Below are 14,836 nucleotides of genomic sequence, written 5' to 3'. Positions count from 1 at the left end.
TTATTAAATGACGGGACGTAAGCCGTCGTAAATGTTGCGTAGGGACGTCTAAAAATGAGCTGTAAATATCCTGCTTAATGGAGGCGAACCCAACACCACTCGTGCGAGTGGCCGAGGGGCGGGAATTGATTCGGGCCGGGCCGGAGGGGCGGAATTTATGATTCGGAAGTTATCTATGCAAAATACGGTCCCGCGTTCCTCCGCCTTTATGACGCTAGGATGCACATTGCAAGGCCGGTCGTTCCGCGTCCATAGTGCGAACACCCAGCCGTGAAATTGAAATATCAGTGAGTGGCGTCGATCCGGCCGGAATATTTTGTCGGCTAGGCTTTCACAGGATTTTTGATCAAAGGCACACGAAGCTTTCGGTGAGCGGGAGAACTAATGAATTTTTGATAGCATTGAAGTATTGGTCAAGTATTTTTTGAAAACTCGCTTCAAATAAACTTTGCGAACAAAACGAGCCAACTGCATGCACTGGTCACAGGGTCATGTCCTGCGAGCCGACTGATGAAATTGGTAGACAAAGCAATAGACAAAGAAGACATAAGGAGTATGGAGCGATCCTACTGGTTGAAATAGTTGGATCCTGTAGACTGAGGGAGAAAATGGTGGACTAATTGTAGGGTCTTTCGTTGGTTGCCGTTTGTTAGTCTACTATCTGCTTTCTTTGTCCATTGCAACCACCTGTTTCCACCAATAGGACCCTCCGATTCCCTTTTGTCTATCAAGTTAAAAAATTAGACTGCTGGAGCTTTAAACTGGTGGGTCCAGTGATCCTTTAATAGTTTACTTCAGTTTTTGTCTATGGTTGTGTAGGAATGAAAACTAATGAAACTGCCAGGCCTTTTTACAAGAATTAAGAAGTTCATCAATATTAGCACCGTTGCAAGGTATTTGATTCCTTTCTGCCAAACTCGGTTCATTTTCTGTATTCTCATCTTAAGAATTTCCACAGACGCATGTAGGGTTCCACCACTAACTCCTAACCAGCAAAGGTATGGTCACGGCGCCTCAAGCAAATATTTTAACTCTCCGGAGAGGAAATTGCATACGTAGAAATTGAAGGAGTTTCAGCGCTCTGCTCCGACTGATACTAAAACGTCGGCTGGTATACAAATAATCGTTTAATTCTCCGAACAATCGTTCCAAAAGCTCAGTTATTTGTCTTCCGGTACTTCACCCGCGGACGATCACACATACAATTTAAACGAGTGTTACAAAGTTGGAAACTGAGTTCATGAGGTCAAGTTTCCAGAGAAATCAAATGCACGCGCCGATTTAACGGCGGATCGTAAAAAAATCACATTTACTGCAAATTGAAACTTATAATCACCGGCAAGTGAAATTGCACCAGTCTCATCTGAGATAGAGCTTACTGGTAAAACCCAGCCTTGGTACCTACCACCTTGGTTTCATCCATGTTTTCGTTGAGCCCAGTGAAAATATGGGTGTTGCTGATTGATATAGAGTAGCTGGATGAATGGTGATGAACGAATAAAGAGTCTCGTGTAACATTTTGAGAGCTCCTGATGTGCGCTGTTGTATAACAACTGACGGTCTAGGTATCAGTCTGAGCAGCGCGCTTAAACTCCTTCGATTTTTACGCACGCAATTTCCTCTCCGGAGAGTTCAAATAGTTGCTTGATACGCCGCGCCGTGACCATACGGCATACCTTAGCTGGTTAGGAATTAGTGGCAGAATTCCACATGCATCTGTTGTTTACGTGATGAGAATACAGTGAGCCGAGTTTAGCAAAAAGGAATCAAAAACACTGCAACGCTGCTAAGATTGTGTAACTTTTCACAAAAACCCTACTTAGTTATTCCATTCCTACACACACAGATGGATAAAAATGGAAGTAAAATCTTGATGGACCACTGAACACGGTCAATGATTAAAACGTCATTAAGGCGAGTTTCTCAAGTATAAATTCACGTAAAAAAATGTTGAGTATGACACACATGTTCAATATCAACTCATAGGTGAAAGTTTAGTGTCAAAATTTTTCTTTAGACACATGCAATGGAGACTTTCCTCTTCCAAAACAATAAAAAAAAGTAAACAAAAAACTAAAAACTAAAAACTAAAAACAAACAAACAAATAAACAAGCAAACAAATAAATAAACAAGATCAAACATTTTTAACCCCGTCTAATGGTAAATTACAAAAAAACGGTCTCTAGGAGTTTCATTGTTTTGCGTGCTCGTAATTTTTTGATCTTTCTCATCAGCACAGAGAAGTTTCACAAACTTAGCGGCATTGCAACGTATACTCGTTTCCTCACGGCTGCAAGTTTAGTCAACGTGTTGAACCTACATTCCGACTCCTTTCCCCTGCCTAATGCTCCATTAGAGAAACGTTTAATGCGAGTCAATTCGACGAAAAAGGCATAGCCAACGTGACGCCAGCTCCACCCATGATACCGGTGAAGCCCAACCTCAGTTCGCCTAAAAGAGGGAGATCGGAGAGGAAAATAGGGGCACTTTGAACCCCTAATAAATCCTATTACATACGAGGAAATTGTAATCAAGGAATATTGCGAGGGCGAGCCGTCAATATTCCGCTGGTGCGTCGATTACGTTTACAGCTGAGGAATTATGGAGCGTTTTCAATTACTCCCCTTTGCTCGATTAAGTCCGGAACAGCAATTAACGAAAGCTTAAATACTACATGTTCGGAGAAAACGGCAGAGATTCGCGTATTGATCTGCAATAATGTAACTTTACCGCGCTCCGTGCGCGCGTTATAGTTTCGACGCTCGCTTCAAATTGGCTGCAGCAAATTCGGCCCGTGTCCACAGTAACGCCTCATAATTACTTCCGAATGGTTCAATGTGTGGTTCTTTGAATCTTTCATTCACTTTCAAGTTGAGCCGGGCCAAAAGCACTAAGTTTTAAACAATCGATTGTGATTGTTGCGTTCATGTTAATGACATATGGACGTATTTCTATCAAACGGAACTATGTGCATAATGACGTGAGCCCTGATATGCACATATTCTTATGGGTCTCAGGGCTCATGTCTTAATGCACATAGTTCCGTTTGATAGAAATACGTCCATATAGCGCTTGTCCATTATTACTGGCAGTTCACGAGGAAAAGAAGAGTGAAGTAACATAAACTTATTTAAATTAGTAATTTGTTTCATATAAATTCATATAATTCAAATTAAAAGTATGCCGACTAATATTAAAAACTGACGTTTATATGATGTTTCAGTGTTGCTTGGGTATGAAGAAAGTGGTTAGACGAAGGCAACGCGGTACAATAAGCTTTGGTGATCTAAGACTCTTCTTAAATTGTAGTAATTTGTGCTTAATCAATGACAATAAGGGTATAATTTTCCAATTTTTCGTCAAAATTGTGTGTTCAAATCGTCACTCTCAAAATGTACTTAGGGTAGAGATTTCGTTTCTTATTCTTATTTTTCTTCTTCCCCCCTCCTCTTCGCTATTCTCTTCCTCCAAGAAGAGGAAATTGGAGATTTTTAGGAGGATCTTTCATATCGATGATTAAAGTGCGAAGCCACCTTTTGGCCAAAGTATCACAAGCGCTATGCGACTTTCCAAAATTTCTGCCGCCGTTTTATTTTTTTACACAGAAATTGTTCAACGAAGCTGCCTGAAAGTTTCACTGAATTTTCTTTCTGCTGCCGATAACATTCGGTAAAATTTCAAACAGATTGAACCTACGATTTCTCTGTAAAAAAATAAAAAGAGGCGGCGAAAATTTGAAACATCGCATGGCGCTTGAAATACTTTGGCCTGGAGGTGACGATATACTGCCATGTTAAGGAGGAACGGCGTATGAACATTCGAGATTTGCCAAATTCCTTTGGGTAAAATGTTTATTTTTGCGGAAAATAATGAATATTTTTCTTTAAGTTTTCAGACACTTATAGATCAAATTACAAACAGAATTATCTAACACATTGGCGGGAAAAATGTTCAAAAATTTTCCTGAAAATCAGGGATTTGCCAGAGGAATCTTAGCAACGCCTAAAGGCTTATACGCACTGGAAAAAAACCACATTGGATCTAGAGTCCAGACTCTTAAAAACATCGACAAGAAAAAGTACTCTTGATTCAATCAGAATCTATAGCTTAAATCAAGAACCAAGCCTCTCAATTTAAGCGGATTTCGTTTTGATTCAAGCAAAAATCCGATTGAATCAAGAGTATTTTTTCTTGTCAATGTTTTCAGGAGTCTGGACTCTAGATCCAATGTGTTTTTTTCCAAAGCGGCGTTTCTCCTTAGCAGTATGGTGAAACGTCACGAGATTTAGCAGCTGCGCACATATCTCACTATCCGGAACACGCACGGGCATGGGGCCAAAGCGTGCGTACATTGTTCCGTGGATGCGAGCAGGGCAAGACGACGCACATTAAAGAGAGGTTCATGAAAATTCAAATGATTCCGCGGATAAGACGCAGTTATATTTCAATTTTTTCCACCCTCCAGTGATATATGCTCGATACGCGGGTTGGCGAGGGCGCGCGCGAGATTTATCGGAGGGAAGCGCGCGCGGAAACGGCGGTAAATACGGAAATGGGTGGAAATGGAAAAGAAAATGAGGATGCCGTGCCCTGGTCCCTGGATCGAACCACCTAACTTCCTCGTCGCTAAGACGTGGTTCCCTCGCTCCTCAGACGCGGGAAATATGCAAAGGAGTCCGTTTGGACATTCGCATTCGCGCTTGTTGCTCAGTGCTTCCTGCGCCCTTCCAAACGTGACCGGTCGGTGGTCTGAGCCACAGGGGTGCAACGTGGCATTTAATGTTGGCTGAAGTACCTCAACCTTGCAAACCTTGTGAGTTCTCTCCTTCTTCATAGTTTTCTTCGTCATCTTCAGCTTCTTTTTCCTCGGAAGATACAAGTCCTTTCCTCCTTCTGCTTATTTTCATCCTGCTTTTCTTCCTCGTCTCATTTTACGTCGCCTACCCATTCTTCTGCTTTTTTTCTGCCTATACTTATTACAGGGCTGGATTTTCCAACTTGGCGCCCATGGGCCGCCCCCTTATCATTCGTTTTGAAACATCAATAAAAACCATTGAGTGAACGTGCCGAAGGGAGAGGGGTGCATAAGACGCGTTCATTCTTGTTGGACACATTATTTGCGAAAACCCTGTTAACACTACTAGCAAAAGTTCACGGAACTCGGCGAGAAAGTTAAGTCCCGTATACCTATCTCTGTGTGGACGAGGCCTTCCATTTAAGGAAATGAACGAAAACATTATGAAAGAACAAATCTAAACGTGATTTAATAATTTTAACTTCCGCCGCCGCGCCGCGCTGACCGCACTGTGTTTGACGCAATGCGTGAAGTATTCATGCAGTCTTGTAGGCGCTGATATGTGTACATGCCGACCGCCGCGCCGCGCTGAAGCCGGGTTTTCCTCCAACTGGCGCAGCGCACGGCGATCGCGTCAAAAACGCGGTTCCTGGCGCGAATGGCGCGGCTCTGTTCTCCTCGGAATCTGTCAGGCGTCGTGCGCTGAGTACAGCGTCGGCGTTTTCACACTGTTTTTCGTGTTTTTCGATATCAGTGTGGCGTCTATCGCTAGTGTGCTCGCACATGCGTTCCGCTGTGTTTTTTTCTCCATTCCAATGGATAATAGAAGAAAAAGAAAAGCTCTTGCTCTTTACCATCTTGCCCTGAGACGGCAAAAGTTATTACTTCTGTTGCTACTGCACCAAGAGAAAGGCAGGAACAGTGCAAGCCCTCTCTTCCAAACTAGAGCAACCGAGGGAGCATTCCACATTTTAGTGAACCGCCACCTCGCGGAAGATGACCGGAAGTTTCAAGAATATTTAAAACAGAAAATCCAGAAATTCTTAAACCATAAATAAAAATTATAACTTTTGTAGATAAATTTAAAGACCTAAATTTAAATTGATTAACATAAAAAATGTTGTACTTTATCAAAACATTGATTAATCAACAAAGCATAGCTAATAGGCTAATAGTCTCATTAAGATTTTTTTACTGATTTAGGTTAAGGAGTTTGATAGTATTCAATTCTCCTCTCTCGGTTTTTTTTTTTTTTTTTTTTTTTTTTTTTTTTTTATTACAATAAAAATGAATTATTGTAAACTTTCATAATTATTAATAGTTAAAGAAATATAACGCTAAACTGCAATTTTAGAATTGATTAGCCTCATCCCGATATCTTAATAAATAAAGTGCCTGATAAAAGGGTTAAATTGTAAAACAAAACAATAAACAAACAAACCCAATAAAATTATTAACCAAATATTAACATACATGTGATTTATAAAAAACTTAAACTTAATAAGTAAGATAATATTTATAACCCAAAACACTAAAATATTAAAAACCACAGAAAAAGGAATAGTAACCAACCAAGTAAATTTATTGATTAGTAGGCGCGGCGCCTTGCGCCGCGCTAGAGGACGCAGCACCGGTCCCGGACCGGTGCTGCGTCTTTGGGCGCAAGCGTTGGCTCGGTGACGCTTGGCGCTCATCGCGCGCTGTCATTTCGGAGGGAACCGGGAGCATTTGATTTCATGCCTAGCAGTGCAGCGCCGCGCCCAAAAACGCCGTCGCCGTTGCGCGCGCCACCGCGCTAGTTGGAGGAAAACCCGGCTTCCTTTTCATGTCAAGTCCTCGTCATCATTGCTCTCTGCGCCGCGCCGTTCCAGGCCAAATTGCGTGTTTGGTTTCTCTCTTCACTCGACTAATGAAAGATGCTGTCTCTTGTATCACCGAAAGATGAAAAAATTAGAAATTACTATACTCTCAGGAAATGAGAGATTTTGTCACCTTTTCTCGTTTGTAATTTTTTTCTGAATCCAATTTTTTTTATACCTATATTTAAAAAAATAAATAAAAATTTGCCACCCCCTAAATTTTCCGAAATGGGCCGCGGCCCATGTGGCCATCCCCTAGATCCGGCCCTGAATTATTATTGATGTTAGCTTCTCCTCTTTTTCTCATTTTTATTTCTAGGCTTCATTATATTTTCCTTCTTCTTCCGCCTCTAATTATTATTTCCCTCCTTCCTCTTCTCCTGATTTTTTTAGGTGTCTCCTTCTCTTTTCTATTTCTATCCGGCTACTCCTTCTTTCTCTTTTCGCTATCACGCTGTCCCTTCTTTTTCTTTTTTCTACATTACTGTTTTATCTCTCTCCCCCTCGTTTTCTTTATCTTTATTAATTTGTATGCCGAAAAATGTGATTTTATGGGATTCTACAGAAGAAAAAAAGTTTAGTCCTTTCCTTACTTCTATTTTATTTCATCTTATCTTATGATGTTACACGGAATAGATTCTAGTGATGAGTATACTGGACTGCTTTGCTATAAAATATGCTCTGGTGGATAGTAGTGTATTCCGAGCATTGGTGACCATGCGTCTGGTAGATCTTTTAAAGACATGGTTAAAGAGTCTCGCAGACTTTCTTGAGAGCGTATAGGTATAGCAAGGCAGTTTAACATCCTGGGTTTCCTCTGGGTGCACAACACTGTTTGAGAATATAATGAAACGAACAATTTGAATGCGTGCAATTTTGAATGATTCTTCTCAGTGTATCCGGACATAATTATTTGCAATTCTGCATTTTAATGAAGAAATTGGAAAAATCTATATTTTGATTTTGCAAACTTCAAGCCACATCTTATTTTCATGAGGAATAATCTGTTATAATTTGTTAATCTCCACAGATCTTTCCATTTCTCCATTCAAAATCATTCCTTTAAAATGTGATGCAACGATCCTATGCGAGTAAGCGTGGACATTCTAAATTCCAAAATCAAAAGTAGCCTTTCAGTAAGCTTTTTCGGTGCCACCGTCAAAGGCTGTTTTAAACAGGGAAAAGCGTCTTTGCACGACTCATGCCACCTTTCTCATTGTATCTAATTGGATTATTTGGCAATAAGGAACCACTAATTCTGGCTCATTTTAGAAACAACACACATGCCATTAGTTTCCCCACGCAGAAATGTGATTTTATTAGAGAGCCAGAGATAGTGGTTCCTAATTGAAAAATGTAAACCAATTGAAAGTTACCAATGGCAACTCACGCAAGTTGGTAACGCTGCTTTGCGTCATTTCCCGTTCATGATAATTATATATTTTTTTCGGAGCAGCCTGCTTCGATTAACCAATTGTTTTAAATATTTTTAAATAATCGGAACACATTATCGTTAGCTCGCGGAAATTGCCACCATATTCTACGTAAAAAGGGAGAGGGACCACATACCTGAGATATTGAAGTGCTTCATCGGGAAGTCGGAGTACTCTGAGTACTCGTAGTAGTCGTCGCGCGATCCGTGGACCGACTCGGAGACAACGCCACCTTGCGGCGCCGACCAGTTCTTCTCCGTCCGGTTCTGCCTCCGCTCGGCGTCGTTGACGTCGGCGATGGGCGACGTATGCTTGGACACGTCCACGTGGCTCGGCGGCGGCGACATCACCTCGCTGTTCCGCGCCGTCGACTGGCTCGCCGTGTCGTTGCCGGCGATGACGCGGTTCACCACCACCCGCGCCTTGTTGACGTCACTCTGGTGCCGAAACTCAGCGTCACTCCTAATGACGTCATGCCCGACGTGGATCTCGCTCGTATCGCCCAGGGACAGCCGGAGGTTCTCCACCTGGGTCACCTGCGACGCGTGGGGCTTCTTCCCCCGCACGACCTTCAGACGTTCCGTGGGGCTGAGGGTTGTTGTCAACCCCTTCGTGGGGTAGACTAGACTCTTGTAACCCTCGAGGGTGGTCGCGTCCTCTGCTTTGATCACCACCCCAGTCTTCGAGGCGTTGGCACTTGTACTCACAGATTTCACCTTATTTATGAACTTGAGCGTTTTGTTCACTCGACGCACCGTCGCGAGCGTCCGGTTCCTATGGGGCTTATCAAAATAGAGTGCGGACGTCGTTTCTAGCGGGGTGCTCTCTAGTCTAGATTCGTTGAAAGTAGAAAAAGTCGGGTGTGAAAAATTCGAGGGAGAGGTGGTTGAAGGCAGGGGGGTTTGGCTTTTGCGGCTCGCGGAGGGGGGAGGCGTGGCGGACGACGGTGATTTGGCGGGCGTTAGCGCTGCGGACGCGGTGTTCCTTGGGGTCGGTGCCGACGTCGGCGGCGGGGAATGCGTCGTGCTGGATGAGGACGCGAAGAGTGCGGTCGGCGGCGGGGGCGGGTGCGGGGTCGTGTTGTTTTTGTGCGGGAGCGGTGTCCCGGGCTCCGTCCGCGCCCCGCGCTCCCCCGCATCGCTCTCCGGGCTTGAGGCCGACGAATCCCCTGAAACACAGAAAAATAAATACCAACATCAATAATGATTTATTTATTTTTGCAGATTTCCAAAAATGTATGAGCTCTTGTCATATCGGCGGTGTGAGTCGGCAATCACATAACTCGGTTTGCGACGTAGCAGACTTCCTGTCATTCTTTATTTTTTAAAAAGAAAACTACTCAACGGCAATTCTTTAAAGCTGCAGTGATTTAAAGGATGCCCGTCATACTTAATATGTTGGAGCGCCTTCCATTTCGTATGATACTGTGTAACACATCTGTTGGAAATAGTTACAGGTGCCGCGCCGCGGCACGGCGAGCGGGCGGCCAGCGCGAAAAGCGCCTACAAACCTAAGTGGATACTTCTAACATTGCGCAATGCAAGAAGTATCCACTTAGGTTTGTAGGCGCCCGCGAGCCTTTCGTGCTGGCAGCACGCCGCGCGCCGCGCCGCTTCGCTCTATTTGGCTCTAATATTTAAACTCGCAGAGTCAGCGTTTTTCAACTCATAGTTTTGAAATAAGTTCAATCTACATGGATTATTCTCATTTAAATTTATGAAAAAAAAAATAATAAAATAAAAAATAATGTATCAAAGGAGAAAATCGACGGTGTAAGTCGGCAATCGCATAACTCGGTTTGCGACGACGCCGACTTCCTGTCATACTTTCTTTTTCAAACGGAAAAGTACTCAGCGGCAATTTTTTAAAGCTGCCGTGATTTTTCTTCCCTGTGCGAAGAAAATTCGGCACAAACTTCAAGAAATGATGTTAATGTGTTCTCCTTTAAAAAAATAACATAGGGGCGGAGATTTTCAGACACCGCAAACGAGATATGTGATTGCCGACTTACACGTGGATATGTCATAAAGCAAACGCTACTACACGGAGAAAAATGATATTGCTGATTTAACAATTTTGCAGTTAAAAAAAGTGTCCGACGTGTTTCAATATTGATTTTACAATAAATAAATGCTACTTTGACCGTCCCGGTGGTAAAAGTAGCTTCCCACAATAGTAAAATGTACATTTGAAACATGTCTGACATATTTTTTTTAAAAAATTTAATTGGTAAATCAGCAATCCATTTATTTTCCGTGTCAATGGACACAAGGGTGCCCTATATTGATTTGCCATTTGAGAAGCCGAAAAAGATTTTCATCATCTCCAAATCTCACTGCATAGTATACAATCTTAAGAGTAACTCGTCGGCCTCGTATGGTGAAGTGGTTGTAGCGCCAGCTCTATAATCGGGAGGTCCCGGGTTCGATTCCCGGCTAGGCAATCCGAGTTTGATGGTCTCAGACAATGGTTGCCTGGGCCTGGTAGTTAGGGACGGAGGGGGGATGGGATTAAAAGCGCAGGATTAGCCCTTGAGGGCTACTTGAAGTAGTCAAAAAAAAAAAAAAAAACTCTTAACGCATAATGCCTGAGGCGCGAAACGCTCCGGCCGGAGGGTGGACTGCGAAGTGGTCAGGAGGCGCAGCAACCTAGTCTTTGTAAAATAGGATTTCACGAAAAACCATGGATGTAGACCAGTGACTAGCCTCTCTTTTCTATCTCCGTACGTTGAGCGTGTGTAAGATGATTTATATAAGTTCAGCTGAATCAAAATTGGGGCCCGCGCAAGTATCAATAAATGCGCTTCTGAGGGAAATAACAAAGGTCAGCGTTACATTAAGGTCAAAGTCTGTAAAACTGAAAAACTTGTGGGAGAAATTGGTTTTCCTGCAATTTGTAAAACGGAACGAGCAATCTGGTCACCTACCTGTTAATGATCTAGCGTTACGTGCTCTACATAACGTAAAAGGGTTACCGGCTCAGAGTACGTTATCGGGGAGAAATGAAATTCGCAGAAACAAAAAATGTGTGACAAGTTAGTGTCTTGCTCAAAATGTTCCGATGCACATTTTGTGAAGTTATTAGTATACTTGAACATTTCCTCATCGTTCGGAATTTTTGAAGCGAACAGGGACTTCACGTTATGAGCGACCCTGTACCTCTAGTTCCTCCTTGTTTTATCTTCTCTTGTCAAGTTCGTTATCAATTTTGACTGACTCCAGAGACGGCATCCAAATAACTATATTGCTTTCCAACCGAGGAATATATACACTTTATGGATTAACAATATTCCTAAGGGATGAATCCATCACCGTGAATCCATGAGAGAGGACTGAGAAGTGGAGTTAGTAATATTTTAGCTCCCCACCTGAAAAATTTGCGCCTCTGAATTCCGACAGGAGCTGAATGAGATCATACAGAAAACGCTCCGCATGACTCAGACAAAAGTAAAACCTCATAATACCAGACGAATGAGAGTTCTCTCAGTTTCTGTAGCGCGCGATCTCATTCGTTCAATTGGACGAATTTAAACGAGAGTCGTCTATTTACAACCGGGATTTTGGGAAAAAAGACTTAAGTGCAAATGCTTCGGACTGGTACAGCATGTTAAATTTTATGAAAACCCCTGGGTGCTCACAGTAAAGATCTGATAGTGTACCCAAATAACACGTCTAATACGGAAAAAATTGCCCAGTATGATGTCATCTAAACTCAGATTGAAACTACTTAATTCAATCGAAACTCTGTGGCGCATTTAATGTTACCTTCAGTTATAAAGTTCCGAAATTTCAGTTTCTGACTTAATTTTGGAGTCAAATAAGTACAGATGAAAATTAAACCTGTACCAAATTATCAGGGGCGGTCTAGCCAGGGGTGCTGGGGTGCTTTAGCACCCCAGAAATTCTGACGGGTGGCTCAGGAGACCCCGGTGGGAGCCCTTTGTGACTGTAGGGGCCCTAAAACTTGAAAAACCCACATTAAGAATGACTTTTGTTCAGTTAGAGGGGACCCCAATCGAGAGAAAGGACCCCGAAAACGTGACAGCACCCCAAGAATTTCCGACACTGCAAATTACAAAAAATTAAAATCTGAGTTTTGTTACCTTAAAATTAATGACGGCTAAAAACTCACGCGACTCATGACATTAAACGCATACCTTTCGAAAATTCAGGAGCATTAAAGAGAAATTCTGCATGGAACGTCATGGCAGAGAAATTGTACCCTCCTTCGAGCTTGAAATTGTTCCGCGGTGCCAAAAAGAAGTACGCCGTATCCAATTTAGGACATTGTCAATTGAACCGCGTTTAGCAGAAAGGAACTAAGCCACATCAGCTTTTGCCAAATTTGACCGGGCAAATTAATTTCGTATAAGGGAACATTTGAGTGGATTTCTTTGAAAATGTTAAGGGGTTTGCTTCTCAATATGTAGAAAATTCCCCGAAATTTGCACTAAAATCCGTTCGACAATTTTCATGTAAAAAAATAAATTGCCCAATTAAATTTGGCGATAGCTAATGTGGCTTGGTTCCTCTCTGCTTGACGCGGTCCTATTTCATTCCGACCAAATAGACATTTTTTGACAAATTTGTGGCCATTTCTGTTTGAATCTTATTCTGAAGAATTTTACTGGCGATTGAATGTGTCTGGAAATAGACACGAATTAGTAAAAACTCTCCCAAAAATTGTCCAGCAGAAGGAATTGTGTAATATTCACATGTTTATAATGCGTTTTTCCTTACGATGGTAGCGTTGACCAACGCATGGAGAGTGGCGAAAAAAATGTGAAAACTAGGTCGTTGATTGCACAATTTATGGCACCTACCGTCGGTTATTCGAGGGTGCGCTTGACTGGGCAATCGAAATTTTAATTGAATTGTTCGCCTGCATGTCAGTCCGGCAGGGGCGGCGCACACAAGTAGGCACCGGCTCCGGCGGGGGCGGCGCGGCGCGGCCCGCGGAACGTGTTCAAAAGCACTTCCAAGGCCCTCGTCCTCATCTGGCTGGCAAAAATGCCGACATGAACGATTCTTCAAGGCGACGCTGTCGAACGGACAGAAATACGTCGTTTTCCAGACGAAAAACGCAACCAGTTTACATTCGCCACACCCAAATGCACCACAACCCCAATACCCCTGGCTGATTTTGGCGCCAGATATAAGAATAGTTTCACTAGCCAGACGTATGCTTGTTCCAACCACACTTTCGGCAGGCTCAACCGTGTCTTTGACTGGTGCAACTACTCTCATATCTGGCACCAAAATCAGACAGGAGTATAGTTGGAATTGTGATACTTTTTTTCTGTGCAGGTAAATTTGTCATCTGTTGGCTGATTATTTAAATTGATAGGCAGAGAAAAAACTAAAAAATTGGGCAATCCCATTGGTGAAAGCGGGTCTTTTCAATTGACATAGGAGGGTAAATAAGGAGAGTGGGAAAATTGTATAATATTTTTGCATTTTGCATCTTTAACATGACGCATCTATTGTTGTCAATAGGTAAGTACAATAGACTACAAAACGGCAAACAACGAGTGACCCTATAGGTAGTCCATCGATCTTTTCCTTACTCTACAACGATCACCTGCTTCAGCGAATAATACTGCTCCATTTTCTCTTCGTCCTCTTTGCCTATAGCTTTCTCTAACAATTCCAATAATCGGCCCGCAGGAGACTTTTGGGCATTTCTGATTAGAAATAGGTATCACTCGTCTTTTTCCGATACTACACAAAAATCAGGAATATTCTGGACAGAAACAATGTAGATGGACTTTGTTTGCGGGGATACGTCAAACTTGCAAGTTGGACCTGAGAACGTTGGAGAATTGAGCTCGAGAGAGACGAAAACGCCTTCAGCTGTGTAAGCATGCAACACGCACATCCTCTGAGCTCGAATAGTCGTATTCAGGCGTTATGCATGGCGCTTGTTAAAAAGTGCTCTTCGACTTAGATACGAACATGAAACCGTCTCCTTTCGTTTTCCTTTTGTCGGAACCAAAGGAATTCATTTTATTATTTGTAATCTTTCGTAGGGAGATAATTCGTTTGGTCAATGCCAACAAAAATGTTATTTTTAATGATTGCATTACAACTTGATTAATTTTTTTTATTAAATTTCCTGATACATCATGAGTTTCTTAAGTTTTGACTCAACGCGCACGCAGTTCTATCCGAGTACTTTATTCTTACTGATCTCGCAATTTATTGCTTCAAGAAGTTACTCCACGTTTAAGCTGCCGACCTAAATGAATCCTAAAACTCAGTAATTTCATCCGGGAACAGAAAAAGGGTTATTACGTGCAGAAGCGGACGCAAGACTCATGGTATGGCTCAGAGGTAGATATAGATTGTCTGATTGTGCAGTAAGATGGGCGCATCTCCTTGCATTACTCAATGCAAAAATGCATATTTTATGGCAAAATCTGGCAACAAGGCGCAGGGCGGAGGCTCCGGCTCTCCAGCGTCAAGGCGGAGGTTTTAAATTTTGAATTATGGGGCGGCGGGAGGCATCCCCCGCGTGCTCTTAAACTCACGGCTCAAGGAAATTGCGCCTGGTTTATGGAATTACTTTATTACCTCATCGGCGTAACGTCAAAGACGTGATGAAGTAGGCGCGCGTAGGTATTTTTACAGCGCGGCGCCAACTTTTTGATCCGGCCTGAAACCGCCCAACAACTTAATGACTACCGGGCGCTCGGCGTGAATTAAAAGCGCCCCGCGGCGTTGCCATAAAACGCGAAAATTTGGGATCG

General features: G+C 42.7%; 1 protein-coding gene across 1 annotated transcript in view; it reads right to left on the bottom strand.

The window, feature by feature from the left end:
• The window catches only part of LOC109034384 (uncharacterized), a 286,237-nt gene that overhangs the window by 52,477 nt on the left and 218,924 nt on the right, over window positions 1–14,836 (bottom strand). Inside the window, exon 5 of the mRNA XM_019047502.2 lies at window positions 8,225–9,256. Within this exon, the coding sequence (XP_018903047.2) occupies window positions 8,225–9,256 (1,032 nt within the window). The remainder of the gene's footprint in view (window positions 1–8,224; window positions 9,257–14,836) is intronic.

The sequence above is a fragment of the Bemisia tabaci genome, chromosome 4, assembly GCF_918797505.1.
Source record: "Bemisia tabaci chromosome 4, PGI_BMITA_v3".
NCBI lineage: Eukaryota > Metazoa > Arthropoda > Insecta > Hemiptera > Aleyrodidae > Bemisia > Bemisia tabaci.
This window is presented reverse-complemented; position numbering and strand designations above follow the sequence as displayed.